Source organism: Bos grunniens, chromosome 13, assembly GCF_055505025.1.
Source record: "Bos grunniens cultivar Pamir isolate PY7600 chromosome 13, Bosgru_T2T1.0, whole genome shotgun sequence".
In the NCBI taxonomy this organism is placed as follows: domain Eukaryota; kingdom Metazoa; phylum Chordata; class Mammalia; order Artiodactyla; family Bovidae; genus Bos; species Bos grunniens.
The window spans coordinates 39,971,227-39,986,054 of NC_141177.1; the positions used below are offsets into that span (position 1 = coordinate 39,971,227).

Consider the following 14,828-nt stretch of genomic DNA (forward strand, 5'->3'; position numbering starts at 1 on the left):
CCATGCGCCCCCTGGCCCATAAATGCCCCCTTAGCACCACTGGATCCAGTTCACTCCCCCTGGGGCAAGGCCGTCCATACTGGGCAGAGTGGGCAGTTGGGGGGTACAGATCCAGCTTAGACCAGCAGGATGTCTGGATAGGGCAGGGTGGCCATCAGAGTGGGGCCTGAGGAGCAGTGTTCTGGAAATATCCTTCTCCATTTCCCTCACAGTAAAGTCCTTTAAAAGCCTGTATGACAAGGACCCCCTGCCCCACCAGCTCTCTGACTTGCCTTTAGCTCCTGTCTCCCCACCTCACTAAACTCCACCCACATCAGCAGACTTGTTGGCCCTTAAGTGTTCCATGAAAACTCTTCCTTCCTGGAATAAGTGTTTCCTGTTCCAGAGAAATGCAAGGAGCCACTTTCTCTGTGTTTCAAGGCTGTTTTGTACAAATGAAAAGTTGTGTATAATGAAGTGTAATTAATACCTCTAACAGAAGTACAGAAATGGGAGAGATTGTGCAGAATTATCTCAACAGACACTTAACCATTTCTAACAGTTAAATTCTCCTGATTTCATTCACAGTCTCATTCTCCACGAGACTAACGACTCAAGACATTTCTCATTTCACTTATTTACATTTGTTGATATGACAATGTCTTTCTAAAGAATGTTCAGTAAAGTTTTTCAGAATGACCACTGAATAAACTCAAAATATGTAAGGATTCATCAAAATGCTGAGCACGGGCAGACAAATAAGAAATTACATAAATGACTAAGATGTGCTACTTGCTATACAGGAAGCAAAATATAATACTGGATTTTTTAAATCATATTTTTAGCTTACCAAGATACTTAGGCTATGTTTCAAAAGAAGTATACAATCTGTAGAATGAAGTTTATTTGTCTTTGTAAATAAAAAAATGCACATATGTGCCTAGGAAAATTACAAGGTAAATGCACAAAAGGTAAGTATTATCGAATGGGTAAACATGACTGATCTTTATTTCCTGTCCTTTCCCTTTTCTACCTAAATATTCTGTCATATATATGTATTATTTCAATGACAGGAAAGAAAGAGCATTCTTACTTTAAAGTCTATGCTGTTTCATAAACTGTTTATTTTTAAAAAGAAAGGCATGGTTTCAGAAGTTCAGACACTTTATTTAAATTTCTTCATCAAGCATGAAAATATTCACCACCCCACAGAAGTAAAGAGTTATCGAAGAACCACAGTGAGTTGATCAATATTCTTCAGAGAATGGATACTCAGGGTGACCGACACCACTGGAAGACAAAGAGATGGACTCATTTATGAAATCTGGCTTCATAATAATATAGTTATTATTAATAATAATAACTGTCTTATTTTATTCTTATATAATAACTAATTCTTTTTCCTTATGTAAAAAGAATTAACAATTTTTTTTTTTTTTTTTTTTTATCAACCTAGAAGGGTGGGATGGGGAGGGATGGGAGGGAGGTTCAAGAGGGAGGGGACATATGTATACCTACGGCTGATTCATATTCATGTTTGACAGAAAATAACAAAATTCTATAAAGCAATTATAAAAAATAAATTTTTTTTTTCAACTTTGAAAGAAAAACTTTTAATTTAGTAGAAATTCTTTTTTTTTTTTTTATAGTTTATCTCTGTCTTTATTTTTTTTTTTTTTATTTTTTACCATGAGGTACTTTAGTTATTTTCAGTATTCATCCCACTTGCATAATATCTAAGACAGAACTATGTCATACCATATTCTTTTTTTTTTTTTCTGAAAAATTTCACAATATAATGTTGATAGTTTACCATGAAGAAATTAAGAAAAGAGAATAGTTTCTAATGTTTATCCATGTATTGACTGTTCGTAGTGCCCTTTACTCCTTCCTGTATTTCCCAGTTTTGTTTTGATATTATCATCATTCATAAAGGACTTTATCATTTTTTATAGCTCGTGCATGCTTCCTTAGCTTTCATTTCTCTGAAGGTGTTTCACTCTGAAAACACCTTCAGAGAAATGAAAGAATTAACAATTAAACATGTTCACTGGTCCCTGAAAGAATAGTGGGCTGCAGGCACTGTGCCCTTTGTGTTTCCTGGCTCCCTGGGCTCTGAGAGGAGGTACACTAGGCTCAGGGATTCGGGGCACAAAGTAGTGAATTTATTCACCACAATGTCAACTGTGGGAATTTTACTGATGGGCTCTCCTGGTCCCCAATCAATTTCTGTTGATCGAGGATGGAGCCCTGAAGGAAACCTCTGGGCTGAGGTCTGCAGGAAGTACCTGGCTCACTCCTACTCTGGAAATAAGGACTGTCTTTCTAGACTTAAGCTTTTAAAAATCTTAGTTCCCCTGCTCACCTCTCTGCTACAAAAAACAAAAACAAAAACGACTGTGTTTGTGAAACAGTCACTTACACAAGAAATTCATAATATCTTTTATTTCTGTTGAGGCCATCGATTGCTTTCATGTCTTCTGGAGTCAGTTCAAAGTCAAACACCTGGAAGGAAGGAACAATCACATTAACCTCTCCCTCAGGGAGCCAGCATCCCCTGGGGACTGGAGGACTTTCCAGCTGGCTGGAGACAGAGGGGACAGGGAAGCCGTGTCTGTCCTCAGCTTCCAGTAGAACAACCTGGGACCCTTGCTGAGTTCTCACCTCTCCTTCCCACACCTTCTCCTACTCTGTCCACCTCACTAACATTACTGTGTATCAATCCCTTATCTTTCTAAGTGAATCACTTGCGACAGGAAACAAACTAAAATCTTTTTCCAAACAAACTGCTGTGGACACTCCTAACTCGATACTTGAACCTGAGCTAGCATTAGACTGATTTCGTCTTCCCAACACGCCCTAAGGGTGACAGCTTTCAGCTGAAGCAGCGTGGGTGGAGGCTCCCCCTTGAAAGCCTATCAGGAATCTGATTTCAAACTTACTTCTTACCTATGAATAAATCTAACAAAACCTATATGTCAGTGCCTTAGTGGAGAAGATCTCTGTGTTGAGAAAATCCCCTGGAGAAGGAAATGGCAACCAACTTCAGTATTCTTGCCTGGGGCATTGCATGGACAGAGGAGCCTGACAGACTACAGTCCATGGGGTCACAAGGAGTCACACACAACTGAAGCGACTGACACTTTAGTGGAGAAAGTTATGAAAAGTGTTTAAAATGTTAAAGAACAGCAAATTATTAAAAATTAACATCACAGTCATGAAAAGAAAAGCTCAATTTTCTAAAGAAATACATTTCTCCAGAGTGATCTAGTATTTCAGTGCAGCATGATCCAAGGAGTTAAACAATATTCTTTTGTGGAAATCAGTAAAGTGATACTAAATTTTAAATAAAAGAACAGTCAAGAGCAGTCAAGACATCTTTAAAGATGAATGTACCATTCTGAGAAAGAACACTTATTTTCAATTTTAAGAACACAGTACAAAGGACTGAATAGTTAAATAGAAGAGAAGGGCCGAGGCAGTCCTAAGATGGTGGAGGAATAGGATGGGGAGACCACTTTCTCCCCTACAATCATCAAAAGGAAAGATGGAAGGCAAGAGGAAAGGAGGATGACAAAGGATGAGATGGTTGGATGGCATCACCGACTTAATTGACATGAGTTTCAGCAAGCTCCAGGATATGGTAATGGACAGGGAAGCCTGGCATGCTGAAATCCATAGGCCGTAAAGGGTCAGACATGACTGGGTGACTTAATTGAACAGAACTGAACCCTCTTCAGGGAGGCCACCTCTCCTGCTGCCACAGCAGGAAAAGAAAACCATCAGGAATACACACAAGTCATTCATGCATAGGGAAGAACAGGTAATTCATCTTGACTCAAGGAAAGTCTTGAGAGACAGACAAAGAATGACCCTCATGAAGGATATTCCATAGGAGCCCTCGGCCCAGAGCCCCACTCATCACCTGTATGTTCTCTTTGATCCGCTTCTTGTTGTAACTCTTGGCCAGAACAACAACTCCACGTTGTATCTGGTAACGAAGGACAACCAGAGCTGGGGTTTGCTTGTGCTTTTTGGCAATGGCACAAAGAACTGAGTCCTCCAAGAGAACAGGGAGATTCAAGTTCACCCTAGAAGAAAATTCAGAAATCCAGAGGAGCTGAGCCTAAGTATGCAGTTTGTGAGTAGTTTTCCCAAACAGATTAAGTAGGTCCTCTCTATACCAGTGCTTCTCAAAGTGTACCAGCATCATCAGTATCACCTGGGATCTTGTCAGACATAAAAATTCCATGGCTAGCTGAAGACAAACTAAATCAGCATTTCAACTGTGTCACATCCCATTCTGTGTTTACAAAGCTCTGCAGGTTATTTGGATGCATTATTGACCTGAGACCAGGAGTGCTAAAGTCGTGGATTTTTTTTTTTTAATTCTCAGAGGTTGTTTTTCTTCTATAATCAAGGCCATGAACAGAGAACAGAAGGAAAAAAACAGGGATTTTTTAAAATTTTCACTTTCCTAAGTGAATAGTCCTAAGTGATAAACACTGAGTACTCTCAAAATCAGAGAAATCTATTCTGTCACCACTCTTCTTTAGATATATACAAAAATGGTTCAAGTTTAGTTTTTTCTATCATAATAGACCTGAGAATTGCATATTATTATACCAATTTTAGACATAAGGTAAGTGAGGCTTGGAATTTCTATTTTTAGAAATGTTTTATTAGTCAATATCTATATAAATCATGACATAAGCTTGTGTTTCTGGTTTCAACTAGGGGATTATATATAGATTTTAATGCAGATATCTGTTAATGATGAGTCTACAAGCTAATACAATGTAGAAAAATGGCTGGGTGATAGGAAGATAGAAGAAAATATTCCATCTGTCCCCTCACTTCCCTTTGCTTATAAGAGTTATCTGGGTACTGTATTTTTAAATAGCTCATCAAAAATTGAATTTTAAGGAAACTCCCAGTTGTCTTCAGTAGGATTCAATACCATTCTTTTACTCGTTGGGATCCCAGAGCACCATAGGCTACAAGAACAATATCATGTGACTTGCAGAAATCCAACAGTTTGCTCTGGTTGAGATAAGGGTGACATTCCACCTGCAGAATGTCAACAGAGAAGAGTGTCAGATTATTTGAAAAGGTAATATTAATATGACAGAGGCAGATTAAAAGTTTTAAGTGCCTAAAGGAAAGGTTGCAACATTAAATGTAAAATGGAAATATCAACATCTAGAGAACAATAGAGAAAAGTGTGTTTATACAGTTAATTTTATGACAGACCATGGATGGGAGAACCAGTCCAAGTTGAGTAATCAAAAGGTGTACTCTATATTTGAGTAGATATTCCCTGGTAAATGTTTTATCTTCTGTTAGCATCACCTTGAACCTTTAACTTCACCCTCTAACCTGGATGAATTTCATCATCTCCAGCACATTTTTCTGTTCTGTGCTCCCTGTTGAGACTCATAAATGTTGAGACACCAAGACTAAGGATTCAGTCATCAGAACCCCACACAAACCCTCACCACCCATTTCAGCTGATTGGTTACTTTATTAATTTACTTCCCATTCAATGTTTTCATGGCTTCCTTCGTACACAAAGTTCATTCCAGGGCACTTTCCCGTCCAATCTTGTCATCCTTTAATCTCAGGAAAACACATCCTACCTCTAGTTCTAGGTTCTACCCACAATTTAGCAGGATGCCCTCCCTACCTTTTCCATCCAGACTACATCAGATAGATACATCAAATCTGACTACATCAGATTTGGGCTTCTATTCACACTATCCAGACAGCAACTCTACTCTCTAGAATCCTCTGTCCCACAAAGGTTGGATGAACAGGAGAGGAGGACAGATAGACATCAGGCTCCAGCGCAAGAAGGAGGTTCTGAAGAGCAGGAGGAAGAGGAGCCGAGCTGCTCACCTGGTTGCAGACTGGCTTGTACTTGAGCCCCGGCTTGTTCAGGATCTTCTCCAGCTGCTTGTGGTTGAAGTTGGATACCCCGATGGACTTGGCCAGCCCTGCATCCTTACACTTCTCCAGGGCCTGGGAGGGAGAGGTGGTGAACAGTCGTTTGAAATGAGTGATAGACCAAGAATAAATGCTGGGGAAAAAACCTGTAAAAAGTGTCTCATGTCAAGAATTTACATTGATTTTAAGAAAGGAAAAAGGAGAAGAAGGTCATGATCGAAGAAGAATTACCAACTCCTCCTTAGAAAACCCTGGAGAAGACATATCACAAGGAAGGAAAGAGATGCCTGTCTACACTGTCCCATATTCTCCTCCTCCGTTCTTTTCTATGAACATTTCAACAATGGTTTCCTCGCCACAAACCCAGCATCCCAGCCCTTAGATTCATGAACTGCCGAGTCTGATGGTCCACAGCCCATTCTCACAGGTAGCAGAAATGAAGGAGTTTCCCCCTCTCCTGGATCCTCCTCTGTTTCTCTCCTCCCTGGACTCACCTCCCACGTGTGACAGAGATCCACCGAATCACCTATCAGTTTTCCATTTTCATCTTTTGGCAATAATTCCTCCCCTGGCTGGAACAGAGGCAGATATATTAGAGATGTGACAAAATAATTTCTCCACATTTAGCCAGGCTGCCAGGCACTAAGAATTAAACCTCTATGAGGTAGCTTTACAACTTTCTACATACTAATATTTGCAAAGTGATTTGTGTATGGAGTTGTAAGCAATGTCTTTTGAGGGAGGCTTATTCTAATCTCTTACACTTATTATATGTTGCAATAATTTTTCTATGTCCTAAAAGGGACTTCCAGTGACTTCTTGTTAATTTTTTCTGTTCCCTGTACTTGGTTCTTTTGAAATATCTCTGATCTGAGAATGGCAGTAAATACATGCCATAGTTTCCAAAATAAAACTTGTAAACTAGACCTGGGCTAGATAATCAAATTTCCTTTACCCTTCTAGCATTAGATGCCCTAGGACAGGCATGTGAACCAGCAAGGCTCTCATTAGGATGATATGGAATGTGAAAGATCCAGATGTGCTCTCAAATGCTTATGACCCTGAGCTTTGAAATGCCCCCAAGGTCATATTTTCCACCAATGGAAAATGTTCAGTAAAAATAAAGTAATCCCCTTATAAGGGATAGAAAAAAGAGACATTTCTGAGGAGTCCTGAGAATCCTCAAAACTCTCTGTGTCTGGGACTTGCCACCTACATACTCCACTAAGTTATTTTGCATTAGATGGCTTGAGTTGATTTCTATAACTAGAAATCAAGATTTCTAAGTAAACCATTCTTAATGACTAAGTGTAGTCTACAAAGCTCATCATAAAGTCAAGCAAGACTAGACAATATCTCCCAACTCCTTATAAAGGTACAAAGTTTAGACACACCCAGAGGGAACAGCACCAAATCTGCTAACCTTGAAAGGGTGAAAGACAAGATAAACTAATCATGTTCAATATGAGGCAGTCCCATGTTCACCACAGCTGCACCAAACTCTTGGTTCATGATATCCCCAGACACTCAGGAGTCATAATCAAGACTGTGTACAGAACTTGCCTGTTTCTACTGCCTCAAGTTTTTCTGGCAGAGAGTCTTGGATTATTAACTCCTTTGTCTGGGGGGGCATGTAACAGATTTAAAGAAGCTCAGTAAAAAGATGATCACAAATGATTATTTGGGGGATTCTACTCTGGTGTAATCATCCTTTCAATCTACTAAGAAAAATCTTAATTCAACCATCCATGTAAGTTGACGCACATTCTAACACAAGATTTAAAATTGATGTGATCACACATATATCCAACCTTCATAGCCAGTGGAAAATGAATAATATAGAGATCAACATAGTCCAGGTGAAGATTTTTCAGTGACTTTTCCAAGGCTGGTCTGACCAACTCTGGTCGAAGGAAAGTGCACCAAAGCTGAAAATATTAAAAAATAGAAATTTTATTAAGAAAAATTTAGGAAATTTTCTTTTGGTCTTACTGCATGGCTTATGGGATATTACTTCCCTGACACATGATGGAATGGGAGCCCATAATAGTAATGTGCCAAGTCTTAAACACTGAACACCAGGGATTTCTAATACCTTAAGACTATACCAAGAAGCATAGTTCACCAATCAATTCTTCACCAAACATGATCCTATTATATAATAGTGACCTGGGCACACTCACTAGTACACACATTCAACACACAACATGCAGCACCTTTGAAGTGTAGAATATGTCTTCTCTCTTCACAGTGCCATCTGCAATCTTGCTTCGAATGGCCTGGCCAACGTGCTCTTCATTTTGGTACACATGAGCACAGTCAATATGGCGGAACCCAACCTCTATAGCAAATTTGGTGACTTCCAGAGCTTCACTCTTAGGAACCTACATAAGCAACAAAGGTAGAAGTTGATTATAATACCCACATGATTAAGAGATTGCTAGCGCAAGCTTTGATCTTCCAAAGAATCAACTTTTCTTCATATCTTTGATTAGTTCTGGTCTGGTGCTGAACCCATGACAGTTTCCCTGAACATTCCTGGTCAGATTTTAAATACCCACCCAGTAACCCTTACATCCCAAATGATCCATGGTCGATCACAGGCATCAGAGGACCCCAAGACCACGTCCAGGTTCAGTGGACCCAAAGGACTCAGCATTAAGTTGTAGTAATGAATGTGATTTATACTATAAGATTCTTGAAGCAAAATAAAAAAGGTATAAGGTACATGGTAAAGACATTAACTACAGAAGATAGTGAGAGACAGGGAGCCTGGACTGTTGTAATCCATAGGATCACAAAGAGTCAGACATGACTTAGTAACTGAAAAACTAAATAACAAAAAGCATCAAGAAGCAAGGTGAAAGCTTCTAAGACCACTGTCTACCAGTAAAGCTACATGGAATACACCAAATATAAACTGTATCTATTCAAGGTATAAAAAGTGATGTTCTCATATAAGTGTTCATTGTTGATGATCACTAAAATCAAGCTATTTAGCAGATCACTCATTTCACTTACCTTACTTTAGGGGGTTTATAAGAAAACTTCAGATCTAATCTCTACAAAATCTCAGGGTATCACCCATTATTTATAACTATAGTCACGGTGCTGTGCATCAGGTCACCAACTTATTCATTGTATCACTGAAGGTCTAGACTGTTGACAAACATCTTTCCATTTTTCACAGATTTATCTCCAGCTTTTGGTCTTCATTTCTCTACTCTCTGTTTCTATAAGTTCCACTATTTTAGATTCCACCTACAAAGAGACTTCCTTGGTGGCTCAGACAGTAAAGTGTCTGCCTAAAATGAAGGAGACCCAGGTTTGATCCCTGGGTCAAGATCTCCTGGAGAAGGAAATGGCAACCCACTCCAGTGTTCTTGCCTGGAAAATCCCACGGACAGAGGAGCCTGGTAGGCTACAGTCCATTGGGTCGCAAAGAGTCGGACACGACTGAGCGATTTCACTTTCACTTTTCACAAAGACATCATGTAGTATTTGTCTTTTTATTTCTGGCTTACTTCACCTAGCTAAACTTCTCCCAGTTCACCTGTGTAATTTCAAATGGCAGTATTAACTTTGTTTAAAATGCTGAATAATATTCTATTTCTTTTTCATGTGTCAGAATCTTTTCTATTTCAAGGAGGTAGATAATTGGTGCAACTGCTCTCTGTTGGGTTCAGTCCTGGTCTTTCTTAAACACTTGGGTATTCAGGGATATACTAGGAATGGACCAGTAAACTTTAGTACTAGCCTGGACACTTTACTCCCTGCACCCTACTTGGCACTAAAATGTCCTGTCTTCTCTTTCCAAAATGCCTCTGAATATTTCCTTCTGTTCTCCAAATGATAAAAGTGAGACCCAAAGTTTCGGGATCAGAATTTGTCACAACTACATTCTCTAAAGACAAGATGGACAGCAAACTTTCTGGCTTCAGGTCTAGAGATTTGTCTGCTAGTCCCTTTTCTGTCCAAGCACTGAAAACTACACTTTAATAAAAAGACATTACAACACCCAAGGGATGCATTACACAACATGGCCTGTAAGATGGTAGCTTATCCCCTCAAGTGACACCATATTTTCCATTAGAAGAAGTTTCCAAGGAGCAACTGAAGTACAAGGCAAAACACAACTGGAGTGTCTTGCCTGGCACCTACAAGGCACCCCACAGTAGAGAAGCAGTTCTCTCCCATTAGTTCCTATTCGCCTCATCCTTAGGAACTTCCACCTCAAATACTTCTCTGGGTCACATCATTTTTGAAGGAGGTAAGAGTTCTGTAACTAATGAAATACACAGAGAGACCGGCCATTGCAATCGCCCTCAAAGCAAAGCAGTTGACAGTCAGTGATCTTGACAGCCGAGTCTCACCTCTTGTGCCAAGCTGGGAAAGAGACAGAAACTGGAGGGAAACCCAGAGTAATCTGCAGGTGAGCACAGCCTCAGACCCTGATGCAAAGTGAAAACTGGATACTCTCTCTCTTTTCACAGGACATGGTTCTAGCCTGGTTAGTGGCTAGAGGAGCTAGCCAGGTGCTCAGTGCTTGACAACCCAAGTCCCTTCCACTCATGTTACATCCACTACTATTTATATCTCAACCCCAAACCACCTCTGTCACCTCTTTAGCTTCAGCAGTGCCAAATCCCAGGACAGGAATGAAGTGGCCATCATTAAGCTTCACTCTCTGGCCTTTGGGATCCATTACCTGTTTCACCTCTGAATAAGCAGACTGATCTTTTCTTCTGCCTTCACAGGCTATAAATAACAGGAAGTTAACGCCCCAGCTGACTGTCCAATGTTAGCAGATACATTGGAGGAGGAGAGGATTAAACCAATGCCCATAGAGTAAGAAGAGAAATGAAGCCAATTACTTTGGTAGTTTATTTTTTAATCAGAATAACTTCAGTTATATAATCATGAAATGTGCCAAACAATTATTGGCCAAATGTTACACAGAAACCTCCACATACCAGTCATTTCACTTTTCTAATTATGGAGCCCACTTTTGATGAAACATCAATTGAAACAAGTATTTCATAGTATAGGAAGGCACACTAATAACACAATTAAGAAGTGTTGATTATTAAGCATTTTCCAAAATACAATCTCTTAATAGAGAATCGAAATGTGAAACAAACCAAATTTGCCTTTTAAATTTTCCAGCAGCAAAATTATTTTGCTTTATACACCTATGGTGGTCAAGGTATAGTCAGTAAGTCATGTCCCACTCTTTTACAACCCCATGGCCTGTACCCTGCCAGGCTCCAGAGTTCATGGAATTTCCCAGCTAGAATACTAGAGTGGGTTGCCATTCCCTACACTACAGTATCTTCCTGATCCAAGGATCAAAGCCAAGTTTCTTGAGTCACTTACATTGGCAGGCGATTTCTTACCACTGGGCCACCTGAGAAGCCCTTACAGACCTGACTAGGGTGAAATTCTGAAAAGGATACCAAAACCAGGCATTTTGGCAAAGTGTTTATTGATGTCAATTATTAACAGTTTTTGGATACCATGTGCAGGTTCAAACAGACTCTTGAGTGTTTATACCTTGAACTAAGTTACACAACTTTTTAGGGTACTCTTATAATGTAACCAATACATATTTTACACAGTTTGTTATCATGCTAAACATTATTCATAAAAGAAAAACCGATAAACAACTGAAATTGCAACAAATTTAGGAAGAGTAAGGGAAACGATGATGCACTGGTACAAGCAAATGTTGTGAAGGAAAATTCATTTTAACACATAGAGTGATGTCAGCAAAATAGTGAGCTAGGAGGAGTGAAGTCTCCCTTGCAAAGGGAAGTATGGAAAAAGAAAGCAGCTGAAAAATGTCGTAGGAGTTCTGGGAACCAGTCAAAAAAACATCTACAGCAACAAAGTGAACGTACAACTAGGGAAGAGCCAAAAGACTGGAAGGATATTTCTGTATGTTTTTATTCACACTCACCTCTCCCCTGACTTGAGCAGGGCCATCTTGATCTGTAAAGGGTGGCGGTGCAGCACCCCGCTGCCTCCCTCAAAGCAGACTCATTGCAGAAATCCTTATGTGCAATATTCTCCACTACTTGGAGTTTGCCAGGAAAATGGTGTCCGTTTCACTTAACTCTGAGCTTGAACTGAAGAGCAGCTGGAGTGGCTCATTACACCTGCAGGGGGAATAGACATGCATGGGGCCAGGGCCAGGGACTAAGGGTAGAGACACACACAAGACCATGTAAAGCCCTGATAGAATTGGGGTGTGGATTTGGGGTATAGTAAGGCATTCAAAAACAATCATAAATTTCCCAGAATCAGAAAGCCACTCATGGGCCAGGTAAGTTGTGACTCAGAAATGACCTGAGTTTCCCTTAGATTCCTGTTGGGCTGACCCCAGAACAGGGACATACCACATCAGCTAGTGAAGGACAAACTGGATGTGGTACAAATATGCAAACAGTGGGTGTGCTGTACTTCAAGTACCCAGTCATGAACACACAGAGGGAGAGAGAGAAAAGGCATACAGTAAAGAAAGGTGAAACAACAAAGCTAAAAAAAGAGACAGAGAGGGAAAAAAGAGAGAAAAACATGAGCCATGAAACTGTTTTGTTACTGTTTAGTCGCTAAGTCAAGACCCCTCTATTGTGACCCCATGGACCCCACAGGTTTCTCTGTCCATGGTATTCTCCAGGCAAGAATACTGGAGTGGGCTGCCATTTCCTTTTCCAGTGGATCTTCCTGGATCAGGGATGCAACCCGTATCTCCTGCACTGTCAGACAGATTCTTTACCACTGCCCTACTAGAAAAGCCTGATCCATGAAAGGAAGAAAAGAAATCAGCACCGACTCTTCCTGAACAATCACAGGGGCCACACTTAGAGCATAGTGAGTTTCACACACTGTCCTGGGGAGGAGCTCCAGGTGGGCAAGAGGACGCTGAGCTCAGCTCCCCCAGAAGCACATTAGTGGGTCCCATCTCTTGAAAACACACAACACAAGCAGGAAGACTCCTCCACACCAAGGCTGTAAAGAACCATCCCCATGGAGCTGGGTGGGAAGGGAAGAGAAGCCTGCAGACCAGGACTGAGCCCACAAGAGGGCCCCAGATGAGAAGGGGGGACAGGGACTCAGAGGTCCTCCCTGGAGAGACCCGTGCACACCACACACTGGGCACTGCAGCCCTGGGACGACCCCGTGAGGTCGCAGCCCCGCAGCTATTGTGAACCCAGGTGGACGCACAGGAGGCCCGGGAACCTGACTCCTCTCCTGAGACACGCACCCGCTTATGCTCCTGGAACAGGCTAAGGAGGCAGCCGGACATTGTTCAGGACTTGGCCAGTTTACTGGGCAGCCCGTGTGTCCCCCAGCCCACAGATGCCCCCTCAGGGCCTCTGGATCCCGTTTACTCCCCCCAGGGTGAGGGCCACCCATGCTGGGCAGAGTGGGCAGTGTAGGGTACAGAGCCAGCTCAGACAGGCAGGACATTTGGACAGGCCAGTGTGGCCATCAGCTATCAGAGAGTGGCCCAAGGAGCAGTGGTTCTGGAAGTATCCTTCTCCATTTCCCTCACAGTAAAGTCCTTTAAAAGCCTATGTGACAATGACCCCCTGCCCCATAGGGGTCTCCCCACCTCACTAAACTCACACACATGAGCAGACTTTCTGGCCCTTAAATGTTCCATGAACACTCTTCCTTCCTGGAATAAGCATTTTCTGTTCCAGAGAAATGCAGGAACCACTGTCTCTATCTTCAAGGCTGTTTTGTAGAAATGAAAAGTTGTGTGGGATGAAGGGTAGTTGATGTCTCTGCCTAATAGACATACAGAAATGCAAGATGTTATGCAGAACTATCTCAACAGACACATACCCATTTCTAACAGCTAAATTCTCCTGATACCATTCACAGTCTCATTCTTCACGAGACCAAAAGCTCAAGAATTTATTTCACTTATTGACATTTGTTGATGAAACAATGTCTTTCTGAAGAATATTCAATAAAGTTTTGCTGAATGACCAATGAACAAACTCAAAATATGTAAGAATTCATCAAAATGCTAAGCATGGGCAGACAATTAAGAAATTATATAAATGAGTAAAATGTGCTACTTTATAGGAAGCAAAATGCAACATCTGATTTTTTAAAATCATTCTTTTAGCTTACCGAGATACTTATGCTAAGTTTCAAAAGAAGTATACAACCTGTCGATTGAAGTTGATTTGTCTTTGTAAGTAAACAAATGCACATATTTGTCTAGGAAAACCACAAGGTAAATATACCAAAGGTAAGTATTTTTAAATGGGTAAACACAACTGATCTTTATTTTCTATCTTGTCCCTTCTATTTTCCAAATTTTCTACAATTTGGAGGTATTACTTTAATGATCAGAAACAAGAGTCTTACTTGAAGTCTTTATTGTTTCATAAACTTTTTATTTTTAAAAAAGGAAAGGCAAGCTTTCAAAAGTTCAGACACTTCATTTAAGTACCTCCAGCAAGTACAAAAGTGATGCAAGAAATTCTTGAAGAATCTCGGTGAGAGTTGAGAGTCAATATTCTTCAGAGAATGGATACTCAGGGTGACCAACACCACTGAAAGAGAAGGAGAAGGATTCATTTATTAAATCAGTCATGTTGTCATAGAGCATTACTCTATGATGCGGTCAGGATGGGCTAAAACTCTAAATCTACAAACATATCCCTCGTTCTCCCCCAACAGGCACACATGTGGTGTCTGCTCCATGTGCACACGGCACCTGCAGGTCCAGTCCCAACATCCATATGTGATATTCACTCCACAGTGACAGGTAGTTTGACTCGTTACAATTTATATGAGACCACAAGACCTGGCAGTAACTGTAGTGACCATCTTAGACACAGGTGAAACTTCTGCCCCTAGATGATGAAAAGGTGCCCAGT

At 40.8% G+C, this 14,828-nt stretch overlaps 1 protein-coding gene across 4 annotated transcripts; it reads right to left on the reverse strand.

Annotated features, from left to right (window-relative positions):
• Window positions 1-1,125: 1,125 nt before the first annotated feature.
• Window positions 1,126-11,907, reverse strand: LOC147360790 (aldo-keto reductase family 1 member C3-like). Of its 4 annotated transcripts, none has more exons than XM_086331120.1 (9): window positions 11,885-11,907; window positions 8,142-8,309; window positions 7,737-7,853; window positions 6,420-6,497; window positions 5,878-6,000; window positions 4,940-5,049; window positions 3,905-4,070; window positions 2,402-2,484; window positions 1,126-1,269 (listed from the first exon to the last, which is right to left on the reverse strand). In XM_086331120.1, the coding sequence occupies exons 3-9, from the start codon at window positions 7,740-7,742 to the stop codon at window positions 1,227-1,229; spliced, it is 609 nt and encodes a 202-aa protein (XP_086187246.1). In that variant the 5' UTR covers window positions 7,743-7,853; window positions 8,142-8,309; window positions 11,885-11,907; the 3' UTR covers window positions 1,126-1,226. The 4 variants fall into 4 exon arrangements, 3 of the variants coding, with proteins under 3 accessions (XP_086187246.1, XP_086187245.1, XP_086187244.1); XM_086331119.1 differs by lacking the exon at window positions 11,885-11,907 and adding an exon at window positions 10,634-10,736; XM_086331118.1 differs by lacking the exon at window positions 11,885-11,907 and adding an exon at window positions 10,547-10,686.
• Between the last annotated feature and the right edge of the window lie 2,921 nt (window positions 11,908-14,828).

What these genes read in the sequence shown, in the direction of transcription:
- LOC147360790 (XM_086331118.1), bottom strand. Translation starts at nt 10,630, where the DNA reads ATGGATCCCAAAGGCCAGAGAGTGAAGCTTAATGATGGCCACTTCATT. An exon ending in ATTTTCCACTGGCTATGAAG is followed by an intron (nt 6,498 to 7,736) that starts GTTGGATATATG and finishes CCTCTGTTCCAG; the next exon opens with CCAGGGGAGGAATTATTGCC. An exon ending in ACAAGCCAGTCTGCAACCAG is followed by an intron (nt 5,050 to 5,877) that starts GTGAGCAGCTCG and finishes GACATTCTGCAG; the next exon opens with GTGGAATGTCACCCTTATCT.